This window comes from Nicotiana tabacum, chromosome 20, assembly GCF_000715075.1.
Source record: "Nicotiana tabacum cultivar K326 chromosome 20, ASM71507v2, whole genome shotgun sequence".
Lineage (NCBI taxonomy): Eukaryota > Viridiplantae > Streptophyta > Magnoliopsida > Solanales > Solanaceae > Nicotiana > Nicotiana tabacum.
Window position 1 is genome coordinate 13,751,246 of NC_134099.1, and position 20,278 is coordinate 13,771,523.

Below are 20,278 nucleotides of genomic sequence, written 5' to 3' on the forward strand. Positions count from 1 at the left end.
TTATTGGTCCGAACTACGCAAGGTCTGATTCATGCGGGGGCATGATACGTAGGCAATCTCTATAAGATTCGACCACCACAATAAAATATATATAAGAAAATAAAATAAAATAAAAGTGAATAAAATTTTCAAGAAAGTTGGGACGACACAAGCAGTCGAGCAAATGCATAATAGAAAGGGGATATTTGTCTAGGAGCATTGCATCTCAACGTGTAATTATATATGTGTTAAATTCTCAAAACTAACAAGTTTGTTCATTTCCAGAATTCAAGCAGTTAGTTTCTCTAAAGAGTATACTGGCATATTATCATTATCACACGAGATCAAAAGGACGAATACCCGAAAGTATGTCTATCCCAGATGTTGACACAGGTATTGAGCTAGAGGAGATGGATGTCGGGAAAATGAAAGAAGAGATGTTTAAACTCAAGCAGCAAATGGCTGAGATGTACCAAGCCTGGTCTACAGGACAGTTACCCCCATCTTACCCAACTAACCCTGCTCCATCAATGACCCAAACTCAGGATAATATTACCACTGAATTATCCCCAAATTTCCCCATTTACCAACACTACCGAGGAACCACCTCTCAGACACCGCAGTCTCCACCTCCGAAACCAGTTTCATACTTTCCTCCACCTGTGACTCCTGTTTTCGTAGCACCTCCCCCGGCTACATTCCACAAATCTCCTAGTGACCTACATTCCAGGCCCAGGATAACCAATATTACCCCCCGGAGCCCACCCTCAAAGCCTCCGAAATCTATTCAACTACTCCTCGTTTTGACCTCCCAACTGAAAGTGACAAGCCAGCCAAAAATGCTGAACAAGAAGAGATGTTCAGGAAGGTCAAAAGTCTAGAACAATCATTCCGAGACATGCGAGGGTTAGGTGGGCAAGTCAGTGTAGCATACAAGGATTTGTGCTTGTTCCCAAATGTACAATTACCAGTTGGCTTCAAGATGCCTAAATTTGACCTATACAATGGGCACGACGACCCAGTAGCCCACTTAAGGGGTTTCTGCAGCAAGATGCGAGGAGCTGGGGGAAAGGACGAATTATTGATGGCTTACTTCAGTCAAAGTTTAGGCGGATCAGCTTTGGAGTGGTATACACGCCAGGACCATGGGAGATGGTACACCTGGGATGACCTGGCACAGGCATTCGCATACCATTTCCAATACAATCTGGAAATCATCCCAGATCGACTAACTTTGACAAAATTTGAGAAGAAACACAATGAAAGTTTCAGAGAGACGGCTTCCGGTGGAGAGAACAAGCAGCAAGAGTGGATCCTCCTATGAAGGAGAGTGAAATGGTAGACTACTTCCTCCAAGCCTTGGAACCAACTTACTATGCCTATTTGGTTTCAGCGGTTGGGAAATCATTCAACGAGGTAGTGAAGATGGGAGGTATGGTGGAAGAAGGCCTCAAGACAAATAAAATTATGAGCTATTCAGCAATTAAGGCAGCTACTCAAGCTATTCAAAGCGGGGTAGGAGAAATCGGAAGAAAAAAGAGAGAGGAAGCAGCGGTAGTTGATTCAGGAATTTGGTCGGGACCCAGAGGTTCACCGCCTTACTATAATCAACAACGACCTCGCCAATCAACTTACCACCACAATTCATCCCAACACTACTATCACCCTTCAGAGCCCCATTCTTCCATTAACCAAGCCCAAACATACACTCAGCCTCCGGTTCGCTCGCAATGGCGCGCGCCGGCTCCCCAGAACACACATACACCACTGCAAAACACCTATTCACCACCAAGAGCCTACAAGAACCCTCCAGGGGCAGGTTTCCGGGGAAATCAGGCTTTCAGAAATGAAAAAATACAAAGAACATTCACTGAGTTGGGGGAAACCTATACTGCCGTGTTCCACAAATTAAGGCAGTTAGGCTTGTTGAGTCCTGTCGAGCCCAGATTGCCAAATCCCTTTCCCAAAAATATGGACCACTCGGTAAGCTGTGAGTATTGTTCGGGGGCTCCCGGACATGATACCGAGAAATGTTGGAAGTTGAAACATGCAGTACAGAATCTTATTGACACCAACAAGATTGAGGTTCAGACACCAGAGGCACCCAACATCAATCAGAACCCGTTGTCGGCACACCTTGAAACCCACATGATTGAGCTAATGCACGAAGGAGGGAAGCTAAAGAAACCCTCACAAACAGTGATGATGATCCGTGTCGGTTCAAAAGAAATGTTAACCAGTGGGAAAACGGTGGTATAGTTGGAAAAGGTGGATGACAAGCCAGTTATGGTGTTGGGAAAAGGGTCCAATGAGGCAGATGTACAGTTTGTGGGGTTGAAAGCAAAAATCAACAATTGAATGGCTACTCATCTTCCTATACGAAGGGAGTCTTGGTAGTGGGCTCTGATTTTCTTTTTTGTTGTCTGGATTATTCCAGGGTTGTAATCCAGATCTTTCTTGTGCTCGCCAAAGTGTGAAACCTTGCTATCCCGTATTTTAATAAAGTGAAAGTTTTTTTCCTCATTCCTTATTTTGTTTTAATTTTTCTTCTTATTTTTCTCTTCTGAACAGTTCTCTTTCTACTGGTTCTAATGACATGGCATGCACGACGGATCTTCAACCTAGTCTAAAAAAAGAAATCAATCAATCTGATTTCGAACTTATAGTACAAGATTGTGATGATAAGTCGGAATACGATAAGGATGAAGCCTTCGAAGAAATTAACAGAGAGTTGAGCCAATTTGAAAAAAAAAAGCCCAACTCAAATGACACGAAAGTCGTCAATCTAGGGGATGCGGATGACATCAGGGAAGCTAAGATAAGCATCCACATGGAACCAAACATCAGGGAAGAACTAATCAAAGCACTTACTGAATTCAAAACATTTTGCATGGTCATACGACGACATGCCGGGCTTAAGCACCAATCTAGTGGTTCAAAAATTGCCCACTGACCCGGCATTACCCCCCGTCCAGCAAATTTGAGGAAGTTCAAAACCAACGTGAGTGGGAAGATTAAGGAAGAAGTGACCAAACAGCTGAATACTAAGGTTATTCGGGCCGCTCGATATCCTGATTGGTGGGCTAATGTGGTGCCAATGAAAAAAAAAAGAAGAAGAAGACGGAAAATCCGAGGTGTGTGTTGATTATCGCAATCTAAACAGAGCAAGCCCGATGACACTTTATGATCAACAGATATCGAAGGGAAATGCGTCGACATGGCTATCAATTCTGACGCAGTTAAGAGATATTATGATTTCTGGTATTTGTAATTGTTGTTTGTTTGTACTTAGCATTTATCAGAGAATGAAATGGCGGAGGCAATTCTTTCTTCTATCCAAACACTTTGACATTTGCTTCCCCTTTTGAGCCTTATTTACTCTTTCATACCCCTCTTTTGGAATCAGTAATGGAAACGAAAAAAGTAATGATAATAAGAACAAAAGAAAAGTCAAGAAAAAAAAACAAAGGAATGGGAACTACGTTGGACCTGATTCCTCAAAGAAGAATACGTAGGCGCCTCACGGCTCGGTCATAGTGTAACATAGTGTGCATAAGGTAACATAGTATGACAAAATAAAAATCCCCGAGCAAGAAAAAACTGGGGAAGAAGTTGGCGCTTGTAATTTTGTCAAGAAAGTTTGATTCCAAGAGTTGTACTTTTTTACCCCTAAAAATTATTTTTGAACTTTGGATACCCCCTTCTACTTTCAGCCATACACAAAAACCCCTATTAATGTCCAAAAAAGACCTCCCGATTAGTATCTGAGAAATGCTAAGTCAATTCAAATGGAAGTCGGGAATAACACTCTGATCCCCAGCAAAGAAGAAGATCATAAGCTGAAAATGAATTGATAGCCGAAAGAATCCCCAACAGAGAGAGTCATATCGGCAGCACTCCAATCCCCAGCTGAAAAATAAAATAAAATAAGAAAGTCTTATCGGTGAAAACCTTCAGAGGCACCATAAGGCGACGGGAGTTGAGAGAAATGAGAGAGTCTTATTAGTGAAAACCCCTCGAAGGGCACTATGAGGCGACAAGACAAGATTGGCGGGAAGGATCCGCATTTGGCAAAGAGTTGAGTGCCTGTTTATCCCCAGCAACATGAGGCCGTCTGGAAGGTTGATTGATACAAATAGACTGGGTTGATTAATCCGGAATGCGCGACATGATCGTTGGAATCGGTTATATAATTCAGATAAGTTCTTTTCTTTCCTTTTCCCTAGCATTTGTTCAGAAAGACTTCTTCTTTTTTCTATTTTTTTGAAATCATCACTTTTTCATTTCTTGGTTTAAATGACTTTACCTTCCCAGCAGTTTGTTTTTGAAAAGGATTTTCAGAGCTTACTACCAGTTGCCAAAATGATGCAAAGCAAAATGCGAATAGGACACGCCAAAGACAAGGCGATAAAGAGAAAAGAAGTTGGTCGCAAGACCAAATGATGAAAGGGGCCTAGATCCCAATAGGACCAAATTTCCAAAGGAAGTTGGAGAAAAACAGGAAAACAACAGTTGATAAAATTGTGGACCTAATTCCAAGAGGGCCCCCGGCAGATCATCGAGATGTAGGAGCATCCCCGACAAATTTTCGACCAAGTTCCAAGAGGGTTGGACAACATAGAGTGGGGAAGGGAGAAAGGGAAAAACCATCCCAGTAGGAGTATCATAACCAACCACTGGTTTTTTTTAAACTAACAAATTTTGTTTGGTTTGAAACAGGTAAAGGGAATGGCAGTGAAGACCATAAGGGAAAATGCAAACTGGGGCAGAAAATTTTCTGGAAATCAGGTACCCATTTGGGGAAGAATAAAGATAGCATCAAGGAAGTGGTCTTTGAACTAGGGTTGCCCCCAACATAATAAGCTTCCAATGGAGGAAGTTGATCCCCAGCAGACAGAACAAAGAGATGACATTTGTGCTCAGAAAAGCAAAGAGCCATTATCCTCCCCAGCAGCTTCCAGAAGAATGAAGCATCGATTCGAAGGGATAAAATTCCCCAGCAACGTTATCCTCAACAAAGTTATCTCAAGAAGATAACACTTTTATCCCCAGCAGTGTTAAGAAAAAAAAACAACAAAAAAAAAAGAAAAAAAGAAAACAAAATTGAATTTGAAGGAGGGAAAGAAAGGAGACTCCCCCAGTGGTATTATCCCCAGCAATCAGGCGTCCACCTGGAGAACAAGGAAGAGCAACGGAAGTATTAGAAGTCAGGCGTCCACCTGGAGAACAAGGATGAGTAATGGAAGTATTAGCAATCAGGCGTCCACCTGGAGAACAAGGAAGAGCAATGAAAGAAACAGCAATCAGGCATCCACCTGGAGAAACAAGGAAGAGAAATGGAAGTATTAGCAGTCAGGCGTCCACCTGGAGAACAAGGAAGAACAGTTGAAGTATTAGTAATCAGGCATCCACCTGGAGAACAAGGAAAAGCACCAAAACCGGGGCAGAAGATTTTCTGCCATTGTCGAAAATTTTCTCGGAGGAACGAGGAAATCAATTCAAGTTTTAAGAGATAGCAAGACAACACGATTCGAAGAAAAACAGTCGGAGGTAAGACAATTCCAAGATTTTGAAAATGGGATCATCCGCCCTCGAATAGGATATTTCGGGTTCATCCGCCCTCGAATAGGATATTTTGGGTTCATCCGCCCTCGAATAGGATATTTCGGGTTCATCCACCCTCGAATAGGATATTTCAGGTTCATCCGCCCTCGAATAGGATATTTTGGGTTCATCCGCCCTCGAATAGGATATTTCGGGTTCATCCGCCCTCGAATAGGATATTTCGGGTTCATCCGCCCTCGAATAGGATATTTTGGGTTCATCCGCCCTCGAATAGGATATTTGGGGTTCATCCGCCCTCGAATAGGATATTTTGGGTTCATCCGCCCTCGAATAGGATATTTTGGGTTCATCCGCCCTCGAATAGGATATTTTGGGTTCATCCGCCCTCGAATAGGATATTTTGGGTTCATCCGCCCTCGAATAGGATATTTTGGGTTCATCCGCCCTCGAATAGGATATAATGGGTTCATCCGCCCTCGAATAGGATATTATGGGTTCATCCGCCCTCGAATAGGATATTTTGGGTTCATCCGCCCTCGAATAGGATATAATGGGTTCATCCGCCCTCGAATAGGATATAATGGGTTCATCCGCCCTCGAATAGGATATTTTGGGTTCATCCGCCCTCGAATAGGATATTTTCGGGTTCATCCGCCCTCGAATAGGATATTGTTGGGTTCATCCGCCCTCGAATAGGATATTGTTGGGTTCATCCGCCCTCGAATAGGATATAATGGGTTCATCCGCCCTCGAATAGGATATTTTGGGTTCATCCGCCCTCGAATAGGATATAATGGGTTCATCAGCCCTCGAATAGGATATTTCGGGTCCATCCGCCCTCGAATAGGATATAATGGGTTCATCCGCCCTCAAATAGGATATAATGAGATCATCCGCCCTCGAATAGGATTTTATTTTAAAGTTGTTGTTGAAGTCAGGAGCCCGCCTGAAGAGAGGAATGGTGATTATTTTCAAAGTTATTGTTGAAGTCAGGAGCCCGCCTGAAGAGAGGAATGACATTTATTTTCAAAGATGTTGTTGAAGTCAGGAGCCCGCCTGAAGAGAGGAATGACGCTTATTTTTAAAGTTGTTGTTGATGTTGGGAGCCCGCCCAGATAACAGAGGCATACATTTCAAGATCAAGTCAGAGGACAATAAAATAGAGGGTTACAATAGGAATCCCCAGCTGGAAACAATAAAATTCCCCGGCACCGGGAAACAGAAGGTTGCAACAAAGAGGTCACAGTAAAACTCAAGTACATGTGTCAAAAGAAGAAAAACACCGGAAGAAATGCAAGCAGACAAGGAAGCAAGGCAACAAAAACAAATTGTACTCTAGCCTAGCTTCTTGTTTTCTTTTAAGCATGGTGTAACAAGGAGATCGGTAAGCAGTGGTAATAGCATGCAACAACAGTAACAATGCAGTCCCACGGTAGTCCCAGCTACCAAAATTTCCCGAACTACATTGACCTGATTCCTGTTTAGCCCAGGATATGTAGGAAACCTTTGAAGCAAAGGTTCGGTCAAATCTTTTTCAAAAAATGCTTCAACGGAGTACTCGGATGGGCAAAAATCGCTCGCTTTATCTTTGCACGAAAACCCTTCGTGTCTCCGGGCAAAGAGGGGCAGCTGTAAACACGTGATTTTTGCTCAATATGAGAATTACTCCCAAAAAATTTAAAAATGAAATGATTTTTTTTTGGTGTGCAATTTTGTGATATTTTGAATAATTATTTGTATTTGTCTGTGCGTGTTTATTTGCTAAATTAACAAAAATACAAAAATATGTCGCATTTTGCATGTAGGATTTAATTCTACAATTGTTAGTAATTAAATTTGTTTTACAAAAATTAAAAAATTACAAAAATAGGCATCGTTTGCATTTTTAGCATTTAATGTCCAAATATACAATTTTATGCTTAATTATTACTTAATTGTGCGTTAATTGTTATTGGGAGTTAATTTGCGCTTTTATAACTTAATTTAATTCTTAATAATAGTTTAAGTATTTTTATAATTTAGTTTTAGAGAAATAAAAGAAGAAAAGTGAGCGAAAATATAAAGAAAGTCGGAATTGGGTCTCTTCTTCAAATTTAAGCCACAAGCCCAAAAAATGGCCAAATCTTCCCTACGACCCAGTCCATTTCGAACTGGGTCGACCCAGTCCATAACCCAAAAGACCCAAACCCCCTTTGTCTTTCATTTTTTACAAAACAAAAACAAAACAAAAAAAAAATTAAAAGAAGAAAACCCTAAAACACTAAACCCATCCGCCCCCCCTCCTCTCTCTCTCGTCTTCTCCCCAAACGACCCCAACCTCAAGCAGCCATGGCTGTTCCCCCCCCCCCCACACAGCCGGCCAAGCTTCCAAGCAAACCCCACTCCACGTTCGTCACCTCCGAACAACCCCTCACCGCCGGACATAACCCCAAACGACCACAGTCCTTTAACACCAAAGCTCCACTACGAAACATGACGTCGTCCGATGCTTCACCTTCTTCAGTCGCTGCCCAGCAGCTTTGCTACATCCAAACAGACCCCATGGCTACTGTCTCGTCTTCTCCGGCGTCGAGCTTGAAGCTCGACACCCATGGTAGCTGCTGCCTTAGCTTCGACCTCCATCGCACATGGCTGCTGCTGTCCGTTCGTTGGTGTTGCTTCAGTCCCTTCTCTGAAACCATAGCGTCTTCCTCCTGCTTCGCTACGTCCAAATGACCAGACGCTCCTATTTCTGCTCGCCGCGCACATGGATGTTGCTTCAACCTTTGCCACGACCAGCTGCTTCTGCTTCACGTGCTGCTTCTCCGATGCTTCATCTTCTTCGTCAAAAGTTCAAGGGTCTTTGGTTGAGTCAAGGTCCGGTACGTCGAGTTTTGGTTGGGGGTCGTCAAAATAGTCCCTACATAGGTCGAGGCTCGTCGAAATAGTCCGTACATATTTCGTTTCGATCCGGTTAGTAGTTTTTGAGTTTTATTTTGTCCATATTTTTGTGTGATATTTTCCGGATCCAAAATCGTTAAATGATTCAATTCTTGTTGTGTTTGTTCATCGTTGAAATCATTTTTCTAGTTTGTTCATGTTCATGTGCTTTGTTAAAATTAATTTTTCAGATTTCAAATAGAAGTTTAATTAGTTGTTTTCATATTCATTTCATGTTTGTATTATTGTTTAAGTGAATGTTTGTTAGTTTGATGTTTGTTAGATTCAAATTGAAGTTTAATTAATTGCTTCTTCAATTTGTTTCATGTGTTTATGTATTTTTAAAAATTGTTAATACTGTTAAGTTCAAGTTTAAGTTCATAATTGTTTCTAACAACAAATCTTGTTATTTGTCTAAAAAAGAATTTAGTTGTGTTAAAGGAAATATATTGATTTAATCGTTTAATCCGTCATGTTTGTTGTGTTAAAATAAATTCATTCATGCTCATACTTTGTTTGGATGATCTTGAATCCGAATTTTGTATAGTTTGATTTCTTATTTATCATTTATGATTATTTCGTGAATTTGTCTCATAATCTTGTTTAAGTTTGATATAGGAATTGTTTGTTGTAATGTTGTTATGGTTGATTTTAAGTTCAATATTATTGAATTTAATCTAAATATACTTGATTGATTGTTGTTGTTGTTTAAATCCGAAAATAGGTTTGTTGCTAAAATATTGTTCAATCAAATTTTAGTTGTTCTTTGTTGTTCAATTTGTGTTCATGTGATTTGTTGTTGAAATGTTATTAAATTCGTGTTCATGTGATATTGTTGTTATGATGTTCATCCGTGTTCATATTGTTGTTTGAACATTGTTAGAAATTGATCATATTGTCTATATTTTGGTTAAGATTGATTAATTGATGTGTTATAGCTGATGGGTAGTTTGGTAATTTATAGTACTTTCGGGGGTAAAATAGTAATTTGTAATAGGGTCGGAGGGGTAGTTTAGGAATTGTACATTTTGTAATTATTTATTTGAAGCATGGGGGACAAAATGAAATGGGGTGGGTGGTGATATGATTATTTAATATAAAGGGGGGACAAGATTTAATTTAAAGGGGGAATCTTGCATTATTTTATGTTAGGCATGGGGGACAAAATGAAATGGGGTGGTGTGATATGTTTATTTAATGTAATGGGGATGAGTGGGAAGATAATGGGTTGGGTAGAGAAAAAGTATTGATTTTAATTGATTAAAAGATTTATGGGATGGGATTATATATATGAAGTCTTGAACACAAGACGAGGGAGAATATAAGAGAAATACACACACAGATAGAGAGAAAAAAACGGACAGAGAATAGAAGAGAGAAAAATTCCGAAAAATATTTAAGCTTTCAAAATAAAAATAAAACTAAAAAAAAATCTACTGCTTTCTTTCTTTGTTTGAAATTAGTATTAATGGTTGTTGTTTCATTTAAAGCTTAAAGCTTTTGTTTTTGGGATTACTACTCCACCGGTCTGTTACTGGGTTGTTACTGTTGCTGGGCAGTTGTTGCTATTGTACTGTTATTATTGCTGCTAATTCTCATCATCATTTTCTTTTGCTTCTAATATCAGGTACATATCTGTAAATTCATGTCATGAAAAGCTTCAACATGGTAAGTAAATGAAGTTTGGAATTATAAGGATGTCTTCTACTCATTTAAATTTTATTAGTTTAAGTTTCAGTTTTGTTTTAATTGGTTAGTATAGTATTATACTTGACATGATAAACTGTTAACTAATTAACCTTCTGGAGTAGTAAATTCCATGATAATCTTATATGTTTTGAGGACTAGTGATGACATTTACTGTTTGAATTGATAGGGAACATTGCAGAAAATTGGCCATTAATTAAATCTTGTGATATTATTAGCTAAGTAAAGAATAGTACGGAAATACCCAGAAATTACATTACTAGCTTATTTTGTCAAATATCCAATTTTGTTTAAGGCTAGATGATGTCGTCTTATTAAATCAATTGGTAGATTAATTCTCTTTATTAATAACAAATGGCGTAGTTAAATCAACTCATTTCTTTTAATGTATGAAATAATGTCGATGATTTTTTTTACAAAATATAGAGTTAGTGTTTGCAAATATTCGCATAGGCAGAGAATAAGAATTGGTTTATTTATCTCAAACTCAATCTTCGTAATCAAAAATCAACTAAATAATTATAACTTTGGACTAAAACAAATACATGAGAAGGACATGGGATTTATAAATAAATCGTGGCATTTTATGTAAAAGATATATAGAAGAAGAGTTCGCCTTAAATGAAACAATGAAGATTCTGCAGAAACTATTAATTTGTTTATCATTTTAAGTTCTTTCCCAATTTTATACACCATTCGATTTATGGACATCCAAATGTTGTATCCACAAAAAATGTTAGTTTTAGATACATATTGTCTGTTTTCTTCTTCACACCAATAATTCTTTAAAATCTGAGATATATGATTCATATGTGTAAAATAAGGCTCGCGGTCAACACGTAATAACAATTTGTAGAGAACCTTATCAAGAATATTTTTGTGATTAGGGATACGTTCGCGTAACCTGATTATATTTCTAAAAGCAATTCGGATTATGCGTTCGCGCAACTTCGATCGAATATTTAATAAAAGGGATTCCTCGGAGAATATCATTATTAATTTCATAAAACCCCGAGATGTGAGGTTCACTACTTAATTATACAAAAAGGGCGAATGTTTTTGATTTTATTTAAGCACAATTTCGAAAATAATTGTTTTAATAAATATATTATCTATATTATCGTGTACACGTGCGCGTGACGCAACTCCGCATGTTTTTTTAAAAATTATAATTTATAACACGAATATACGTACGCGTGATTCGATTCAAAGAAGGGTCTTTAAATATAAATAGAAGCTGTAACAATAAAATCATGCAATAAAAATGTATTTTACAAATCAAAATAATCAAGCCGAATATAACAGTTGAGCGACCGTGCTAGAACCACGGAACTCGGGAATGCCTAGCACCTTCTCCCGGGTTAACAGAATTCCTTATCCGGATTTCTGGTTCGCAGAATAATAAACAGAGTCATATTCTCCTCGATTCAGGGATTAAAATTGGTGACTTGGGACGCCTTAAAATTCCCAGGTGGCGACTCTGAAACAAACAAACAAATCCCGTTTCGACTGTCCTTTAATTGGAGAAAACTCCCTACTCACCCTCGCGGGCGCAGAAAAAGGAGGTGCGACATAAGCGATGCACTCTTTTTCCCTTACTAAGGGTTTTTCCCATGGGGTTTTCCTTATAAGGTTTTTAATGAGGCACCTAACAATGCGTATTACTGAATATGTGTACTCTTTTTCCTTTACTAGAATTTTTTTCCCACGTGGTTTTTCCTAGTGAGGTTTTAATGAGACACATTATTTTTTAATAAACATCCAAGGGGGAGTGTTATAAATATATTATATTATAGATGTTCATTTAGTACTCCGTTATAAATAATCTTCCTGGAGAAGATTATCCATATCTGGTATAGTAGCAACTTACACAGCAGCTTGCAGTAGCAGCTTACACAACACCTTACACAGCAGCTTGCAGTAGCAGCTTACACAGCAGCTTGCGCAGCAGCTTACACAGCAGCTTGCGTAGCAGCTTACACAACAGCTTCCTTTCTTCTATAAATAGAAGAGATTTCAGTTCATTATGTACATCAGTTTGAATTCGAATAATATATCAGTTTCTCTCTATACTTGTCTTTATTTTACAGTCTTTATTTTATAACACGGAGAACTTTATGATAGACGTTTTACTTTTCTTATTTTTTTCATAGTATTAATTTATTTACTTATGCCCTTTCTAATATAGGAGTACTTTACTGTTATAAAATTTCATTAGAATAAAACCCTAATGGCTTACACTTCGTGGTCATCTCACATAGGCTGACTGCTTTCATTGCCACAAAATTTAAGAAAAATGTGGGTCCATCCCATAAATCAAAGGAAGAAAATTTCTTCCTTGATTAGCAGCCGACATTTCTTTTTTTGTTTGTGTCAAAATCGGCAGGCTTGCAGAAGGAAATGTCAAATGTAGTAGGTGAGGCTCTGCCTATAAAAGGAGAGTTTCGGCTCTCATTTTGGCACACCAATCTCAGAGAAAAAATATATATGAGAGTTAGAAAGAAAGAGTGAGGTTTCACAGACAGGGTATAAGAAAATAGTCTGTGACAAAAATAGAGAGTGAGTGATATTGTAGTGAGGTGGAATATCAAAAGAAGGTTATTTCTTTTGAGTGTTGTAATGGTCTTTTGAGTATTTTACTCGGACCTACAAAGTATAAAATTCCTTGCTATAGTGATATCAGTTGCTCTCCTCAGGGCCGTGGTTTTTTCCCTTATTCAAAAGAGTTTTCCACGTAAAATCTTGGTGTCGTTGTTACTCTTTTATTCTTGTTAATTACCGTATCTTGATGCTACGTTATTATTCCGCTTTTATTACCGTGAATATTATTTTTGTAGGGGGTTTATTCTCAACAATTGGTATCAGAGCATAGGTTTTGCTTGTTCACTGAAATACTATTCACTGTCGGTAGTACTATACTCAGTGAAAAATAAAAATGTCCGGAGTAAAGTATGAGGTAGCAAAATTCAACGGAGATAACGGTTTCTCAACATGACAAAGAAGGATGAGGGATCTACTCATCCAACAAGGATTACACAAGGTACTAGATGCTAATGCCAAAAAGTCTGATACCATGAAAGCTGAGGATTGAGCTGACTTGGATGAAAGAGCTGCTAGTGCAATCAAGTTGCACTTATCAGATGATGTGGTAAATAACATCATTGATGAAGACACTGCACATGCAATTTGGACAAGGTTGGAAAGCCTATACATTTCCAAAACGTTGACAAATAAATTGTACCTGAAGAAGCAGTTATACACCTTACACATGGGTGAAGGTACAAATTTTTTGTCAAATTTAAATGTGTTTAACGGACTAATCACACAGCTTGCCAACCTCGGAGTGAAAAACGAGGAAGAAGATAAAGCCATTTTGCTATTGAACTCGTTGCTATCTTCGTACGATAATTTGGCAACAACCATCCTGCACGGTAAGACTACTATTGAGTTGAAAGATGTCACATCGGCTCTTCTACTCAATGAGAAGATGAGAAAGAAGCCTGAAAATCAAGGGCAAACTCTCATCACAGAAGGTAGAGGCAGGAGTTATCAAAAGAGTTCGAGCAACTATGGTAGATCCAGAGCTCGTGGGAAGTCAAAGAACCGATCCAAATCAAGAGCCAGAAATTGCTACAACTGTGATGAACCAGGTCACTTCAATAGAGATTGCCCAAATCCAAGGAAGGGCAAAGGTGAAACTAGTGTCCAAAAGAATGACGACAGCACAGCCGCCATGGTGCAAAACAATGATAATGTTGTCCTCTTTATAAATGAGGAAGAGGAATGCATGCACCAGTCAGGTCCAGAGTCGGAATGAGTGGTTGACACAACGACATCTTACCATGCCACACCGATAAGAGATCTTTTTTGCAGATATATAACAGGTGATTTCGGCACAGTGAGAATGGGTAACACAAGTTACTCAAAGATTGCAGGGATTGGTGACATTTGTATCAAGACAAATGTCGGATGCACATTAGTTCTAAAGGATGTGCGGCATGTACTTGATTTGCGGATGAACTTGATCTTGGGAATTGCTTTAGACCGAGATGGATACGAGAACTATTTTGCAAATAAAAAGTGGAGACTCACTAAGGGATCATTGGTGATTGCAAAGGGAGTTGCTCGTGGCACGTTGTACAGGAAAAATGCAGAAATATGCCAAGGTGAATTGAATGGGGCACAAGATGATATTTCTACAGATTTGTGGCACAAAAGAATGGGTCATATGAGCGAAAAAGAGTTGCAGATTCTTGCCAAGAAATCATTCATTTCTTATGCTAAAGGTACAACGGTAAAACCTTGTGACTACTGTTTATTTGGTAAGCAACATTGAGTCTCATTTCAGACATCGTCTGAAAGAAAATTGAATATACTTGATTTAGTATATTCTGATGTTTGTGGCCCAATGAAAATTGAATCAATGGGTGGTAACAAATATTTTGTTACTTTTATTGATAATGCTTCACGAAAATTATGGGTTTATATTTTGAAAACCAAAGATCAGATGTTTCAAGTTTTCCAAAAGTTTCATGCTCTAGTAGAAAGGGAGACGAGTCGAAAGCTAAATCGTCTCTGAAGTGACAATGGAGGTGAGTACACTTCAAGGGAACTTGAAGAGTACTGTTCAAGTCATGGGATCAGACATAAAAAGAGAGTTCCTGGAACCATACAACACAATAGCATAGTCGAGAGAATGAACTGCACCATTGTGGAGAAAGTGAGAAGCATGCTCAGAATGGCTAAACTGCCTAAGTCATTCTGGGGTGAAGCAGTTCAGACGGCCTGTTACCTAATCAATAGGAGTCCATCAGTTCCGTTGGCGTTTGACATCCCAGAGAGAGTTTGGACAAACAAGGAGGTATCCTACTCGCATTTGAAGGTGTTCAGTTGCAGAGCTTTTGCACATGTACCAAAAGAGTAGAGAACAAAGTTGGATGATAAATCTGTTCCCTGCATATTTATCATATATGGAGATGAAGAATTCAGGTACAGATTATAGGATCGTGTAAAGAAGAAGGTCATCAGAAGCAGAGATGTAGTCTTTCGAGAAAGTGAAGTTGGAAATGCTGCTGATATGTCAGAAAAGGTGAAGAATGGTACCTAACCTTGTTTCTATTCCTTCTACTTCTAAAAATCCCACAAGTGCAGAAAATACGACCGACGGGGTTGTCGAGCAGGGGGAGCAACCTGGTGAGGTTATTGAGCAGGAGGAGCAACTTGATGAAGGTATCAAGGAAATGGAGCACCCTATTCAGGAAAAAGAACAACCTCAACCTCTGAGGAGATCAGAGAGGCCAAGGGTAGAGTCATGCAGGTACCCTTCCACAGAGTGTGTCCTCATTAGTGATGAAGGGGAGCCAGAAAGTCTTAAGGAGGTGTTGTCCCATCCAGAAAAGAACTAGTGGATGAAAGTCATGCAAGAAGAGATGGAATCTCTACAAAAAAAATGGTACATACAAGCTGGTTGAACTTCCAAAGGGTAAAAGACCACTTAAATGTAAATGGGTCTTTAAACTCAAGAAAGATGGAAATGACAAGCTGATCAGATACAAGGCTCGATTGGTGGTTTAAGGCTTCGAACAGAAGAAAGGTATTGATTTTAACGAAATTTTCTCACATGTTGTCAAAATGACTTCTATTCGAACAATTTTGAGCTTAGCAACTAGCCTAGATCTTGAAGTGGAGCAGTTGGATGTGAAAATTGCATTTTTTCATGGAGATTTGGAAGAGGAGATTTATATGGAGCCGCTAGAAGGATTTGAAGTAGCTGGAAAGAAACACATGTTGTGCAAATTGAATAAGAGTCTTTATGGATTGAAGCAGGCACCAAGGTAGTGGTACATGAAGTTTGACTCATCAAGTCAAACATACCTAAAGACCTATTCTGATCCATGTGTATACTTCAAAAGATTTTCTGAGAATAACTTTATTATATTGTTGTTGTATGTGGATGACATGTTAATTGTAGGAAAAGACAAGGGGCTGATCGCAAAACTGAAGAGAGATTTGTCCAACTCATTTGATATGAAGGACTTGGGCCCAGCACAACAAATTCTAGGGATGAAGATAGTTCGAGAGAGAACAAGTAGAAAGTTGTGGCTATTTCAGGAGAAGTATATTGAACGTGTACTAGAACGATTCAACATGAAGAATGCTAAGCCAATCAGCACACCTCTTGCTAGTCATCTAAAGTTGAGCAAAAAGATGTGTCCTACAACAGAGGAGGAGAAAGGAAACATAGCTAGAGTTCCTTATTCTTCAACAGTCGGAAGCTTGATGTATGCAATGGTATGTACTAGACCTGATATTGCTCACGGAGTTGGTGTTGTTAGCAGGTTTCTTGAAAATCCTGGAAAGGAACATTGGGAAGCAGTCAAGTGGATACTCAGGTACCTAAGAGGCACCACAGGAGATTTTCTGTGCTTTGGAGTATCGCATTCAATCTTGAAGGGCTATACAAATACTGATATGGCAGGTGACATTGATAATAGAAAATCTACTACTGGATTGTTGTTTACATTTTCAGGGGGAGCTATATCATGGCAGTCGAAGTTGTAGAAGTGTGTCACACTCTGTATAACTGAAGCAGAGTATATTGTCACTACTGAAGCTGGCAAAGAGATGGTATGGCTCAAACGGTTCCTTCAAGAGCTTGGATTGCATCAGAAGGAGTATGTCGTCTATTGTGACAGTCAAAGTGCAATAGACCTGAGCAAAAACACCATGTATCATGCAAGGACGAAGCATATCGACGTGAGGTATCATTGGATTTGAGAAAGGATAGAGGATGGGTCTATGTAGGTAAAGAAGATTCATACAAGTGAGAATCTTTCGGATATGCTGATCAAAGTGGTACCAAGAGACAGGTTTGAGCTATGCAAAGAACTTGTCGGCATACACTCAAACTAGAACCTCTGGTGTTACCTCCTTCAGGTGAATGAGACTGGAAGGGGAGGTTTGTGGGGTCCATCCCATAAATCAAGGAAGAAAATTTCTTCCTTGATTAGCAGCCCATGTTTTTTTTGTTGTTTGTGTCAAAATCGGCACGCTTGCAGAAGAAAATGTCAAATGTAGTAGGCGAGACTCTGCCTATAAAATGAAAGCTTCAGTTCTTATTTTGACACACCAATCTCAGAGGAAAAATATATCCGGGAGATAGAAAGAAAGAGTGAGGTTTCACAGACAGGGTATAAGAAAATAGTCTGTGAAAAAAATAGAGAGTGAGTGATATTGTAGTGAGGTGGGAATATCAAAAGAGAGTTATTTCTTTTGAGTGTTGTAGTGGTCTTTTGAGTATTTTACTCGGACCTACAAAGTATAAAATTCTTTGCTATAGTGATATCAGTTGCTCTCTTCAGGGCCGTGATTTTTCCCCTTATTCAAAAGGGTTTTCCACGTAAAAATCTTGGTGTCGTTGTAACTTTTTTTATTCTTGTTAATTACCGTATATCGGTGCTACGTTATTATTACAACAACAACCCAGTATAATCCCACTTAGTGGGGTCTGGGGAGGGTAGTGTGTACGCAGACCTTACCCCTACCGTGAGGTAGAGAGGCTGTTTCCAAATAGACCCCCGGCATCCTTCCCTCCAAGAACTTCCCACCTTGCTCTTTGGGGAGACTCGAACTCACAACCTCTTGGTTGGAAGTGGAGGTTGCTTACCATCAGAGCAACCCCTCTTGGTTGGAAGTGGAGGTTATTATTCCGCTTTTATTACCGTGAATATTATTTTTGTAGGGGGTTTATTCCCGACAAAAAATTCATCCAATAATCTTCTTGTGTTTACTTCTTAATATTTTGAATCCCGTTAATAAAAATAATTTCATCATCATCAATAATCTTAGGCCAGGGTAAGCTTCAAGTGCTTCATGTTTTTCTTTTTGTAATAATTTCTTTTCCTTTCGAATACCTTATTTATGTAGTGATTATGTTGATCATGCTGTTTCATTGCGGTATTTTGCCCCCTGTTTCTTTTCTTTTATTTTTTTTTCATAGGGAAAAATAGAGATGATTAATTTGGTCTATCTGATTCTTATTCTTAGGAAGAATGTCTCCACACCGTAGCAAAATAAAACAATCAGACACAAGCCAGGAATCAATTGATGATGATGATATAATCAGTGACTTGCCGGGCAATGTAATAGATTGCATTCTAGGAAAAATGCCTATACGTGATGCTATAAGAACGAGTATTCTTTCAAAGAAGTGGAGATTAAACTACTCAACCATTCCGCAATTAGTGTTTGATGACCAATTCTGCAAAGAACTTGTTGACTTCGCCAACAAGAAGTGTGCTCCTGAATTTTCTGAATATGAGTTAAAATACCATCTTGAAGAAATTATCTCCAAGTCTCTTATGCTTCATCCTGGGCGAATAGAGAAATTTAAAGTATGCATTCCTAATTTCACTACAACGAGCGTTCCTGATGTGAACAAATGGATATTGTACTTATCTCGGAAGAATATCAAGACAATAAGCTTAAAATACATGACGAGTATTGTGCATCATAAGTTACCTCCTTATTTCTTTTCTTGTCTGCACTTGACATACTTGAAGCTCCTCAATATTCATATTTCGCCTCCTCCGCCAGAGTTTAAAGGCTTCCTAAATCTCTACAAAGTACTACTTTCTCGGGTTCACTTTGGAAGCAATTGTCTTGAAAGTTTCCTCTGCAGCTGCCCTGTTCTTCGGGCGCTAGAGTTGTATTGGTGTTCTGGTATTCGTCATTTTAATATCAGTGGATCTAAACTCAAGAAGTTGCGCATAAAGGCCTATGATAAGTTCAAATCAATCTCCTTAGAAAACGCTCCTAACTTGAATGAAGTTTCTGTTATGCTGGAGAGAGTTGTAATAGGCAATCCGAATTCTGATTTGGTTAAGTTTGTGGGTAGCTTGCCTAAAGTCAAAACAATTCGTGTAAATGGCATGTGTCTGAAGGTTAGTACCTGAAATTGCTGTTACAGTTTATCTTTCTCAACTGATAATATAGGGGTTCTAAGGCCAGCCTGGTGCACTAAGTTCCCGCTATGCGCGGGGTCCAGGAAGGGCCGGACCACAAGGATCTACCTTACCCGGTATTTCTGCAAGAGGCTGTTTCCACGGCTTGAACCCGTGACCTCCTAGTCACATGGCAACAACTTTAACAGTTACGCCAAGGCTCAATATAGGGGTTCTAAGAACTTTTTTTTAATTTATTCTGATTAAAATGTTTATAAACATATTGTTCTTTCAGCTCCTAGCTAAAACACCAGTTCCCTCCTATACTATGTGTATTGGGAAAAAACTGAGTTTATATTAAAGATGATGTGGCATGACACGTGGATTAATTAAATGGTCAAAGCGCAACAATTGACTAGGAGGCACGGATGGAGACAGCCACGGGAAGAAGAATTTAAATAGGCACGAGACGACGTATAGATACGAGTCTCGTACCAATTTAAATTATTTACAGCCAACGGATTAGAAGGCATTGAAGACAAAGATCTGATGACAGAAAGGAGTCCAAATTCATTATTAAATACTTGATACGTTACAAAATTGGTATTTAATAGGAATGATTGTATAACGGCTTATTTAATGTCATTTATTACTCATAATTATATCATTAAAGCTGAGGCTTCATTCCTTTACCTAGAATTATCTATAAAAGGAAGAAGTATCATCATTTGTAAGGACACAGAATACTATTGAGAATTTATTGAAATACACATCTATTCGCTTTTTTACCATCATTCTCAAAAGTATTTTATTTTTATCTCCTGATTATCAGTAACCCAAATTTCTTTTTAGCTTTGACCAAAGACTCAGATTTTTGGTTAAACAAATTGGTTCCGTTACCGGAAATCTGATAATCTTTTCTTTTAAACTATATCTTATCTGTATTGTTTATCGTCACCATGTCAAACAACAACACCAACAACAACAGTAATAACACATTGGGAAACCATGAGAATCAAATACATCAAAATCAAGATGACGTGGTTCCCTCTCCTTTAAATTCACCACGTCAATCTCGTGAAGGCACTCCTGTTACTGAATCCCGTGCTGATCAACAAGAGCAATCTGAACATTTTGAAGGAGTTACAACTGAAGCTTTGCAAAAG

The 20,278-nt window shown here is 38.8% G+C and overlaps 1 protein-coding gene across 1 annotated transcript; it reads left to right on the forward strand.

Moving 5' to 3' along the window:
• Positions 1-18,221: 18,221 nt before the first annotated feature.
• LOC107785526 (F-box/FBD/LRR-repeat protein At1g13570-like) lies at positions 18,222-19,124 on the forward strand. The gene has a single exon (XM_075240046.1). It carries the CDS (start codon positions 18,222-18,224, stop codon positions 19,122-19,124), a length of 903 nt encoding a protein of 300 aa, XP_075096147.1.
• The last annotated feature ends 1,154 nt before the right edge of the window (positions 19,125-20,278 follow it).